Here is a 13,150-nt window from a genome sequence, read left to right as displayed (position 1 = left end):
TGATGTGCAGCTGTCATTTCTAAGCAGCATTTTAATTATACTTTATTGGTCCTTCATCAGGTAGAAGAAAATTAAAGATTTAAAACATTAATTAATTCAAGACTACCTTCTTTTACTGTTTAACAAACTGAAAAGCTTTAAATTCTCCTGTAACCCGAAGTACTCCATGTGAAAAGAGTTAATGCAAAACTTTCTAGAAAGTTAAGTCCATTTCTTATAATGCTGTTACAAGGAAAAAGGATTAAAAATCCAATTGCTAAATAAAAAAAATGTGATTGCACTGCTATGACTCAGAAAAGTAATATACAAAGAATTATGTTACAAATGCATTCTTTCAATAGCACCTGTATCTTAAGTCACTGAGACAAAGTTTCATCTCTAATTGCATCTATTTACTTGATATCCTACATATTGTTTTACATCTTGATGAGATTCAAAAGCACAAGCTCTCTCCATTTTTAAATTCAGAGTGAAATCAGGCAATGTTATCAGCACATACATATGATGTAACCAATTTAAAAATGCACTGTCATTCTACATTTATATTACAGGAGCAAATATGATACTGATTAGCTGTATTTGTTATCCACAGAAAAGGAATTCTTCCTAAATTAACTATCCCTTTGTTGCTTAATGCTCGTTTACAGTAATATTAGATTAATAAGTAACTAAGTGCGTGAAACTAATAAACTTCAAATTGTGGAAATCTTGCGTGTTTCCTTACACTCTTCTCATCTCTTTACATTATTTCCTTTCATGGCTGTACAACACAATGCAACATTATTACTAATTTACACATTTTAGTCAAACATTGAGTACTATGGTAATACAAATATTAAAATAGAAGCAGAAGATAAAAAACCACAAAACTACTCTAACATCAATAATTACACCAAAGATAAAAATAATGTAATTGTATTTGAAAGCATCAATTCAAGTCCTCCTGATTGGTAGTGACTGAAAAATGTTACCATATGATGGCTGTTTCATGGGTATATGATCAAGTATCAGAGGGGTAGCCGTGTTAGTCTGGATCTATAAAAGCAGCGAAGAGTCCTGTGGCACCGTATAGACTAACAGACGTATTGGAGAATGAGCTTTTGATGCATCCGACGAAGTGCGTATTCACCCACGAAAGCTCATGCTCCAATATGTCTGTTAGTCTATAAGGTGCCACAGGACTCTTTGCTGCTTTTATGGGTATACGAGAAGCTAGTTGAAGGTCTGCAGTTCATAGTGGACAGCTGTCCACATCATAAAGCCCAAACACAATTAACACAGGACACAATCTCTTTTCATGGTATATTTTCTACAATTTTAATTTCTTGTTGTAATTGTTTGAGATGGAAACCAACACACTTATATTGGGAATGAAACGGTTAATTTAATAGTCACTGATTAGATTAGAGAAAGAGAGGTTTGGGATGAGTCACCTGGAGTTAAATTAGTTGACAACACCATCTTTAATTATCCCTGCCGGATTACTCCAAGACATTAAATCTGCAGTCTACATGCAAGAATGAAAACTAACAAAAGCCATCTCTAAAGCCTCCTCCACAGAGCTAGTAGCAGTAGGTCTATACTTGTTTTCCCACCATTGCTACCACTGCTACTACACCAACGATGGGAAATTTTAAGAAAAATGTTAATTGGATGCAGCCAAAGAGCAACAGTTTGGAGGGCCTCCTGGATAACCAATACTCCCAGTACTTGGAGAGCCAGATATTTAAGTTAATAGGTGAAAGATTTTTCACCAACCTATTAGATTGGCTGACAAAATGCAGCCTCGTTTTTTCTCAGAGAGGAACAAAATAGTCCTACATAAGGGACAGCAGAATCCATTGGTCCATGTGCTTAGAAAAGCAGGCCCGTGTGAGCTCATTATGCCTGTGCTCAATTCACTTCAATGGGATCCCATCAGCTCCTGAGTGCAATTCAAGGTACTGGATTTAATCTATAAAGTGATACACACCTTGAAAGCTGGCTACACCCACCTTGCTCTACTACACATTCATGACATCCAAGATTACCAGAGGTGTACCAGAGCCCTTTTTCAGAAATGTATCAAAATAAGTCCACACCTAAAACCAGCAATCCTAGCAGTTTTTACTTGTACTGGTATAAGTTGTATCAGTTATATTATATAACCAAGATTTCATTGTATTATTTTTTAAATTGTTTTTATTGTACCAAATACCGTTACAATCTGGCAGACTACTAATGCTAACAGCAAATAAAACAGCATTCATTGATTCACACTGCCGCTTAGGGGACCAAACCAACTCTCTCCAATATTTTATGAGCCTTCCTTTGGACTTCCTTGGGTATGTCTACATTGCAATAAAAGACCCCTGGGTTGGGTGGGTCAGCTGACTCAGGCTCATGGGGCTTGGACTGCACAGCTATAAAATTGCAGTGCACATGTCCAGACTCAGCCCAAACATCTACACAGCAATTTTATAGTCCCACAGCCCAAGACCTGAGAGCCTGAGTCAGCTAACCCAAGCCAGCTGTGGGTCTTTTACTGCAGTGTTGACCATACATCTAAGGGCTATATGTTCTTTTCACCAATTCTTTTTTAACCTGTACAGTGCTGCAGAGGGACTTCGTGAGACTACTTGGTTTGTGATGCTTTTTACTGTGCAGAAGAGAGTTATCCAACCCAGAGAGTTGGGGGGGGGAGGGAATAGATTCTGCCTTCCCTGTGCCTAGCTGAAGAAATAATGTGTCTGAGGATCAGCTGGCCTGCCACAGCAATTTCCTACATCCCAGTCTCTATATTCTTCCCTGCTATGGGCTCTCCTGGCTCATTTGAAGCTCTTGGGCAACAAGTCTCAGAAGAGGTGCAGAGTGGCATCTGTGCTACAGTGGCTAACTCCCCCGCAAACTGACCACTGAGCTTTTCAGGAACTGTTGGAGTGATATGAACGCGTTCTCCAAATCCACAATTAGCCTTCCAGCTCCATCTCAGTGATGTGGAATGTGCACCAAGACTCAGCAGCAGCACTCAGTGCTACCTATTACCCCTTTCTCCTGTGGCTCAGAGCAAATGGAAGGACATCACATTGGTCATATGCCTCTCCCTGATGGCAAGCCAGAGGAAGTTTGCCAGGAGGAGAAGCTGCCTCACATCAGCGGCCTGTGACTTTAAAATAAATAACTAAATTCATTCAGGAGGCTTTACATCCAAGTTAACAAATATTTTTCTACAAAACTAAGCACACAAGTACATGTTTAAAAATTACATCTATTAACAATAGTGCATATATTAAATATTGCATTCTTCAGCTCATACACATATTGTAATTCTAAAGCAACTGTATCCATCTTGTGGCTCAGGGGCAACTGTGGCCCTTGAAAAAGACCAACAAGAAAATGTGTACATAATTATGAACTGAAAGTGAGCCATATCATGAAATTGTTAATCAGGCCTATAGTCACAGCAGGGAGGGAAGGAAGTAGATGATACTACCTCTTCAGCAGCCCTAGCAGAAGGTTTGGTGTAAAATGGGAGTGCTATGAATGGCTGCTGTCCCCTCCCTACTGGCAACCTGTGCACCAAAGGAGAGGGAAAAGGGAAGGAAGCAGCATAGTTTTCTTGCTGCTCCATTACTGGCTTCCTGTTGGGCTGCCAGTCTTCAGGAAAAGAAGTGAAGCATTCAAAGAGCTCTGATGGAACGTAGGCAAATAAAGTGTTTAATGCAGCCTCTGGATCTTTTTGAAATATATGTTCAGCCCTTAGGCTGAAAAGACTGGACATATTGTTAAATATTTTTGTCCTACACCCACTTTCTGCCTCGTTACAAGGTTAATGTCTACACTACAAGCAACTTACTGTGGTTGATAGAGAAAGAGATCAATGATGTTATCTCTGCCTTTTGGGTGGTTGAAGAACACGAACAAAGACCAGTGGATGAGCCATGTTCTCTGCTGAAGAGACTGGAGTGGGGAGCTGACTGACTGAAAACAAGACAAAATAAAATTTTAAACTGGTGCAGATAAGATGCAATGAAAACATGACTATACTATGGAAGTTCTCCTTGGATCATGATAGTAATGTCTATAACCCTCCATCTCCCCTCTATCATTCTGAATTTGGTTCATGGCCCTCTCTTATAGGGGATGACGGTGGAGAACAAGTGGTTTCCCACACTGTGTTAGCCTTTCTCCCCCCTACACCCAGTGACGAGCTCCCAGAATGTTAATAACCGGTTCCCTACCGGGTCTTCGGCGGCAGGTCCTTCACTCACTTCAGGTTTTTGACGGAACTTCGGCGGCAGGTCCTTCAGTGCCACCGAAGACACGGAGTAAGTGAATGACCCACCACCAAAGTGCTGACAATGACCCGGTAGGGAACCGGTTATTAAGTGCCACCCCGTGAGTACAAGCCTGAGACCGCCCACCCTAACTGCCCCCCAGGATCCCCTACCCACTCCACCCCTCGTTCCCCCATCCCCTGACCACCCCCCAGAATCTCTGTCCCCTCCAACTGCTCCCTGCCCCTTAGCCAACCCCTCCTCCCAGCCCCGGCCCGGCCCTTACCATGCTGCTCAGGGCAGCATGTATGGATGCCGCGCGGCCCACTGGAGCTCGCAGCCCCACCCCCTTATGATGCCGCTCAAAGCGGCAGGAGCTGCAGAGCTGCCCAGGAGCGGTCCAGAGCGCTGGCACCAGGCTCTGCGAGAGGGGGAAAGGCGGGGGAGGGGCCAGGGAGCTCAGGCTGGCCGGACAAGACCGTCCTGCGGGCCGGAGTTTGCCCAGTTCTAAACTGGCTTCTAAATGTAACAACTGGTTCACGCGAACCAGCTCCAGCTCACCACTACCTACGCCCTTACATACTGCTTTTAGCACTGCAATACTCTTAGAGGGTGATAATACAATATGAAGAGACTGGAGTGGGGAGCTGACTAACTGAAAACAAGACAAAATAAAATTTTAAACTGGTGCAGATACAATTTTATCACCCCACCCCAGGAATAAAATAAAGATTGTAAAACATAAGTAACAGATGTGCTAGAGGAAGGGATTCAACTCCCCCACCTGCAAAAAATAATTAGTTTCAGCTCCCATCATCAGCACCACTTCACTGCAGGTTAACTCAGCAACCTCCAGCATACTGGCAAACAATGAAAGCTGCAAGGTAATGACCATGCACAGTAGATCAGTGATCCTAACATTAAAAATTGCGGTCACAGTACTAGCCTGGATATTCTTCCTTATGAAATTTCCCCTAGCCACCAAAGTCTGGCACAACCTGCAGTAACCATATAGATTCAGAAACTTTAAAAAGGGGGGTTAGAGGATGAGGAGGAGGAACCTGCCTGGCATCAGCTGCCACTCACCTAGACAATGCAAAATGCATTTAAAAATTTACTAAAACCTTCAAGATTTCCATTTAGAAGGTCAATCTCTTTAAAAATAGACAGCTCTGAAATAGTTTCTCTCTCAGAATCACAAAGGACACCATAAATCAACCCACTCTTCCCAGGTCATTTTTTTGGCAATCAGTGCCACTGTCAGAAATTGAAGAAGTAGATATCTGACAAACATTCCAGCAGCTAGATTTTCCCTCATACTAACAAGGCTAGTCACCAGAATCGTGAGTGAATACTGCTCACTTCAAGAGTGAATGTTGTGGTGGAATAGAGTTGTAGAAACATAGCAAACTTTGTGTAGTGTCATTTCTCCATCTACATACTTACACACACACCCCATTTATGACCACCCCACATTACTAAGGGCTTGTCTACACTGGCACTTTTCAGCACTGCAACTTTCTCGCTCCGGGGTGTGAAAAAACACCCCGAACGCAGCAAGTTTCAGCACTGTAAAGCACCAGTGTAGACAGTGCACCAGTGCTGGGAGCCACACCCCTTGTGAGAGAACTTTCTCCCAGCGCTCTGCCACGACTACACAAGCCACGTTAAAGCGCTGCCTGCCAGTGTAGACTAGCCCTAAGATACTATAGAGGAAACTAGAATTTTTCCCATATTTCTCCCAACAAATAAATTAGACGAGTTTCCTGTACTGTCACAATTTTCATATATTTTTACTCATCACTGTTAAATAATTTCTTAAAGGAATGCGTTACCAAAGTGTTAACTGTGTTGTAGTGAAAGTCAAATTATACTATAAGAATAGTAGAGCTATTCTTCCATGCTGACACATCTAGATGCATCTCTGACTTAAGGAAAAATCCAAGCCCCCTTGAAGTTGCCCAATCAATCCTATCTCTTAAGACAAGATGGACAGCATTTTCCTAACAGAATTCAAATACAACAGATATCTTGGTGACAATTCAAACATAACAGTGATGGATACGTACAAACTACAGGTAACATAGGTAAACTTAAATATGCCAGATTTCCCAATCTGCAAAACTACACTATATTTGTGTCATCATTTGCAGAAATAGCACTTCCAGATAGCTCTTGAAATATTAGTGTTAGAACTACTGATTGACTGCCTTAAAGCCCAGTCTCTGAGGGAGATTACAACAGCTACTTAGAGGCTAATGCCAGGATTCCCTTTCTTCAAAATACAGAAGAAACTGAACAAAGTTATGACAAATACTGAAAACAAAAATAAAGAAATTCTCAAATTTTTATCAGTTAGAAAACACAGATTAGTTTATACTGTTTTCAGACAGATGTTACTTGTGTGTCAAATGTGGCCCTGAAAATTGTAATGCATCTTCATGCCTTATGGGGACAGGGAATAGTAATACTATTCAGTACTCAACCAGAAAACAACTTCCACATGCTGTGATGCCCCAGCATGTATTCTTCTGATGATACCCCACCCTTAATTTAATCCTTCTGGAGGCTGCAGACATGCCTGTATGATAGGGATTTATCTAAATTTTAGTTTAATGGAAGCATCTTTCAAATTCACATTTTCAAATCAGATGAAAGGGAAGCATGAACAATTTTAAGGAGCCAGAGATTTTTAGCTATATGACAATTCAAATAAAATATTTTATTGCACTAATTTCAATAAATCAGTGTCTTTACAAACATTCTACTGACATTCATTTATTTCCTCTTCGTAGCTTAGATTTTGAACTGAAATTCCATGTATGTTTGAGTCTCTCCACGCTCTTTTCAAGGAGTCTTCCAGGACCCTCTTTTACCCCTTTTGCTCTTTTCTCTTTTTTTTACTGCCCCCAAAAAGCCTCACTTGGGGTCCTCTCTCCAACAGATGAGGATTGGGCATGGCTCCTTTGCAAATATTTCTTGGCAAGAAGAGACTGCAAAAGAGCAAAGTAAACCATAGCTTCTCCTCAGAGCAAAGTGTGAGATAGCTCCAAAAAAAGAGAGTGTTTTTAAACTGGCAAGATTTCTTCATGTTTCTCTTAGCCTGCCCACCCTTCAGCTTAAATATATGAATGTGATCAAACTTTCACTCACATTATTATCTACAGTCTCTTTCAATCTTGTAAGATCTTCCATGGCTGCATCCCAGTTCTGCATTAAAATTTCAGATGCCAATTTTCCCCAGAGTGAGCTCAAAGCATTTCTATCTGTTGACGGAACCTGTTCAAATTAGTAAACACAGTTACAATAAGCACAATAATTTAACACTTTTACTTGGTCAAATGTATTAGATACCTGCTGGTACTATTTTTAAAATATAAAATTCCATAGAAAAACTTAGGCCAAGTGATTGTAAGTCAAAAAATTGGTAAATAAAAAATAACGCACCCCTTAGGGGGGCATAGTGAAACATTCATGTGGGAGCAGCTGGGGGCTGGGCCAGCCCCCCATGAGGGACGGAGAGCGAGCACCACCGAGCTCCACTCCTGGCCCTGCACCCAGGGCCCCAGCCACAGCTCCACTCCCGGCCCGAGCCCCCATTACCCTTGTCCACTTCCCGCTCTCCTGGAGTCACGGCCCCATTCCCAGCACTGGCTTCAGGGGAGGGAGGAGCGCAAGGTAAAAGGTTTGGGGACCACTGATCTAAAACCATTTCAGGATTAGTAAAACTATTAACTATACTAAATCTGCTCCTTATAAAACAGAAAAGTCTGGTTAAAACCACACACACACGCAGGGGCAAGATTCCAGGCACAGTGATGGTACCCAAACTGACAGAACTGAAATGGCAGACCACCACTTGGCACTTTAATAACTTTAGCTCCAAATGTTTGGTGCCATACAGAGCTGCTCGTGCAGTCTTAACAAGCAATGCTTTTAGAAAAGGTTCCCAAAACTCAATGGCCCCTAGCGAACCACATCCCACAAATGAGAATATGCAAAGACCACCTTAAAGAGGTAGAAAATCCTTTCAGATAAAAGCATGTGGCAAAAGAAATATGTCCTACTAAATTAGGTAGTATGTCCCTGAACATGTCCAAACCCCCTAAAAGCTATTTTTCTCCGAGCAGTTCACCAAGTCTGTTTCAAGTAAGGGTAGTTCTGGGGTCAATCAGGTTTAGTTTATACAACACTGAACTACACTAGGTCATTCAGAGTGTCAAATTCTAATCTCAGATCATAGTTACAATGGTTCTTTCATAGCTTATGTTTCACTAACCATTACTTTAAATGAATCTTCTCCCACCAAAAAGAGTAACATAAGTATGCGCTCAAGGTACTAACATACCAGAAGCATACATTATTTTTACTAAAACTGCTTTCAAGAGTAATTTTTAAGAATCAATTATAGCTTTTTTTTTTATGTTGTTTTATTTTTAAATGCTCAAATTCTGAAATAGTAAGGAGAGGATTTAGGACAACTGCCCATGATGCCCATAGCATCTCTATCCGAAACAAAAACACACAAAATAGTTCTTCGCAAACACATAAAATGTACACCTCACTGAATAGGTTATTGTATAAAAAGGTTTGATGAGTAATGGGTCACATAAGATTCCTCTTGTCAAAAGCTATCCCGATACTGAAATACACTCTCCCCACTCTTTCAGCCTTATTTTGGTAAACAAACATTGTATTATTGTTGTGAAAATCTATTAGTTATTCGCTTTGGAACCCACTTACCATCTAATTGTAGCCAATTAACAGAATAAGCAGAACCACTGAATTTAATCCAAAAGATTAAATAAAATATAGAATATAGTAAAAAGAAATATAGATTAACGGCAAGAAACAAAATACAGTAAATATACACAATTACTAGGAATTACTTTGCAAATACCATTCATACATTCTAGAAAGGGACATAATGTTATTAGAACTACACATGTTCCAAGTGCCAATGTGAAAAGCTTTTTGCTGCACTTTAGCAGGAACTTTTTGCTGCTAAGGTTCATGTGCACTATTTGGCTCAACTCCATGTCATTACAGTTGGCTCTTCATAGAGAACTGCTTTCAGTGATGGATATGCTAGAATAGTTTCAATATCTGGATTTTCCAGCAGTTACCTTAAATTTCCATTTGCTAGCAAAACAGCACAGTCACTCACTGACCAGTAACAATAAATTTACTGTGCTGAGATTCTAACAAGACACTAAATCTTCATTCTCAGAATTCACTCCCAGCATTAACAAATGATATGAATAACCAACTCTTTTCATGTAGCTGTAATGAAACCATGGCTCTGGTTCTACAATCCTTGTTTAAGCTGTTAACATTTCTAAAGAACAATTTTTACTCTTCTAAATCCTCCATAATATTCAAGGGAAGACAGATAGAATTCTTGATAGGAAGCTGTAAATTCAGCATTACCACAGATTACCTTCAATTTACCTGTAAACTTTTCATCACCACTTTTTGTGCACAGGAATTAGATTGCAAATGCTTATTCTTAGCTGTTACAGTTTATAATATTCTTCCAGTTTAGATTTATAGGAAAAAACAGGAAGTACCTAATACAGTGAGTTACAACTTTTACAATTTTTAAAACTTAAATTAGAACAAACATTAGCACTTGAAAACTTTGCTAAAATTGTTCATTTTTAACATTGCAATTCTAAAGATCATAGTGAGGTGTGATAAGACTAAACAAACATACAAACTAGGTTTATGTCTAGTCATACATATGCCATACTGAGAAACGTTTGTTTCACTTTTCCGTTCTTGAAATTAGGCAGGTGTTTTACATTTACTTCTAGCAGAGCAGAATTCTTGTAAATAGAATTCTCTATTTGATCTCAAGAACAGAACTGACAAAAATAACAAAATGTCAGGCGCACTCACGTCAACCTGAATAGACAAAATCCTGGATTCTGTTATTGGAGAGCATCCATGAAAAGACAATTGTAATGCAAATAAGCTTGAACTCTTACAGAAAAATTAAATTTTCACAAGTTTAGTGATTGAAAAGTTATTTTTCAACAGTTACTATGTAATATTATTTGTGAATGACTGACAGTACTCTTGGCATTGTGCAAGATACAAATGAAAATGTTCCCTGACAAAAGGATCTTGCAATCTAAATAGATTACTGTACACAGACCAGAGTTTTCCCCTATAATCACAAACAGAATATGAAACTGTTAGCAAATAACTAATTAAAATAACTAATTCTGAGCTTGTGTATTTTTTCAGTATTCCTCTTGTATTGAATAACTGTCTCAGGAAGTTTATAAATCAGGATATTTAAGAATTTTTACAGAAAACAAAGTGGCCTAAATACTTAAGAAAAAAACAACTACTTACCAAAACCCTAAAAAAGTAGAGATATTCTGCAGCTCCTGAATAGTTGCCACATTCATACTGGAACTTTGCATACCTGTAGAGTGTGTCTAGGTACTCCTGTCTAAACTGAGAAAAAATAAAAAATGTTTATCTTCATTATGAAAGAGATGGTATAGCAATGGGTTGTGAAATGACTCAACAGTAGGTAGAGTCACATTTAATTACAGATACACAGGTAGCCTATAAAGAGCTTCAGGGTCTTTGGATGATAAGTGCAATGATAGCAGTGACCAGACAAACTAAAATACAGAAACTGAAACAATTACTTTATCCTTTATTAATTCTGCTGAATACAGTAATAACACTAATGTTAGAAAAAAGTACTACAATATTTAAGCATAACCACAAGTTTTTAAGGATGCAGTTAATATCCATATTTCTTTGCTTTTTATAAGTTTGTAACATATTTAGTTCAATTTAAGCTTTTAAATATTTTCATGCATGAAGTTTTGCACATCAACTACATTTAAACTAGACAGATAGGCCAGGGCGCAATGTTCTTGATATTGCAAGACTATTGGATTGAATATAATTTAGACTGTTACTTTTACATATTTAAAAATGTAAAAATAAAATAAAATAAAAAAATTTAAAAAAAAACTTACACCATGCTTGTCAGCTAGATAATCAAAGAGCATTCGACCATCCCTGTAACAAAAATAAAGATCTGTAAAACATCAGTTTTAAACTGACCATCACAAGATAATATGTAATACTAAATAAAGCTATTAAAAGGAGAACAGTCTCTTTTTTTTAAACTTCCCCTGAGTACCCCATGACTTTTTTTAAAAAAATTTGTTGCTGCGTGAAAGGCCTACACAAACCAAGAGGACTGAGTATACAGAATAAATTGTGAATCCGAATAGCCATGATGTGCTGTCAAATGAACTAAAAGAATTTAGCATTCACTATAACAACTCTGGATATTCTTGTTCTCCATAGAAATTACATCCTATGTCAACTGAGTTCTATCCAATTATGCAGCTGGTGAAAAAAAATATTTCCCTTTGGTCAGTTTTGAATTTTCCACCTTTCCATTTCATTGAGTGTCCCCTTGTCATGCAACAGAGAGAACAGAAGCACCCAAGCTTCATTCTCTACCATTCATGATTTTATAAGCTTTTATCATGTCCCCTTTTAGAAATCTGATTTCTTAGGTAAACCACCCCAATCTTTTCAATTGTTCTACAGAGGAGAGTTTTTCCATGCCCATAGTGTCTCTCTCGTATCACCTTTCTCGGAACCCAAGAAGAGATGTAAGGCTTACTGGTTGTCCCCAGATCACCCCTAGAACTATGTTTTTTATATTTAGGTACATTTGGTACCCTCCAATATGATAGCTGTTCTTAATGGGATTGTATATTTTTGCTAGCTGGTCACATGTTTCATACTTCAGATTTTTCAGAACTCTTTAATATATACCTCCCTGGGTCTGGTAACTTGTTAAATTATCAATTTGGTCCAGCACTTCTACTTCTGACACCTCAATCTCCGATAGCACTTCATCTTTATTACCAAAAAAGAGCAGGTTCAATGAAGGCACCTCCCTGCAATATCCTCTGCAGTAAAGAGTGATGCAGAGAAACAGCTCAGCTTCTCAGCAAGTTATTACAAGGTGAGAAAAATGGACTTGCATTTTTTAAGGAGCACTATTGTGCACTGCACTAGTGCCACTGTTAGCTGAAAAAACAATCATGCCGTTAATAAGAAACAATCCACTGCATCCTAAGAACTTGGGTGTGGGGGAGTTTTGCACGCAAATCAATTATCAATAACGATATTATACTGCATTTATGAAATTACAAAAGGATCTTAAAGCACTTTATAGACAAATTAATCTTCACTCAGGATGTCTACCTATTTACAAATTTGAGATCACCAGTATTTTTCAAGGATCTCCAGGAAACCATAAACAAGCCAAGGACTTTTTACTATCTTTGGTGTTGTACCAGAAATTAGCCATGACTTGTTCAGAGCAAATACAGTTTGGATAAGTGCGAAATAGATTTTATTTATTTAATTTTTAATTTTTAACTCAGACTATATACAAAGACTTACTCAAAAGGTCAAATATATATTAACATCTTAAAAGCTGAAAAAATAAAGATACGGAATTGATCAAAACTGTGCAGTTATTGATACTTCATTTACAAGAGCCACGGGGATAATGATAATTGACACAGCTGTGAATTTTCATTCTAGGGTTCTCCATGTCAGACAGTCTTGACAACGGACCCCTATTCCTACAGCAACTGGAAACAAGCCAGATTTTTGTTCCAAGCCTGATCTTAGTACAGTCCATCAGGGTGAACTCTCCCGAACAATAATATTTTTCAGCTTTGGAAACATACTATATAAAAACCTAATATTAATATTCAACTCAAACGATTTGCAGCAGCACACTGACATGAAATGTAGGGATTTCTTGGAGAAACATCCTCCTCCTTTCAAACACGAGCAACAGCTAGAAAAATCCCTGGCCATAATGCAGT

General features: G+C 38.7%; 1 protein-coding gene across 1 annotated transcript in view; it reads right to left on the bottom strand.

The window, feature by feature from the left end:
• EIF3E (eukaryotic translation initiation factor 3 subunit E) overlaps positions 1 to 13,150 on the bottom strand; it is a 57,814-nt gene that overhangs the window by 28,782 nt on the left and 15,882 nt on the right. Inside the window, exons 4-7 of the mRNA XM_045006754.1 lie at positions 11,264 to 11,306; positions 10,620 to 10,724; positions 7,410 to 7,535; positions 3,836 to 3,960 (exon numbers count right to left, since the gene is read on the bottom strand). Of these exons, the coding sequence (XP_044862689.1) occupies positions 3,836 to 3,960; positions 7,410 to 7,535; positions 10,620 to 10,724; positions 11,264 to 11,306 (399 nt within the window). The remainder of the gene's footprint in view (positions 1 to 3,835; positions 3,961 to 7,409; positions 7,536 to 10,619; positions 10,725 to 11,263; positions 11,307 to 13,150) is intronic.

This window comes from Mauremys mutica, chromosome 2 (assembly GCF_020497125.1).
Source record: "Mauremys mutica isolate MM-2020 ecotype Southern chromosome 2, ASM2049712v1, whole genome shotgun sequence".
Classification (NCBI taxonomy): Eukaryota; Metazoa; Chordata; order Testudines; family Geoemydidae; genus Mauremys; species Mauremys mutica.
Note: the sequence above shows the minus strand (reverse complement) of the source record. Positions and strands in the feature narration are given on the sequence as shown.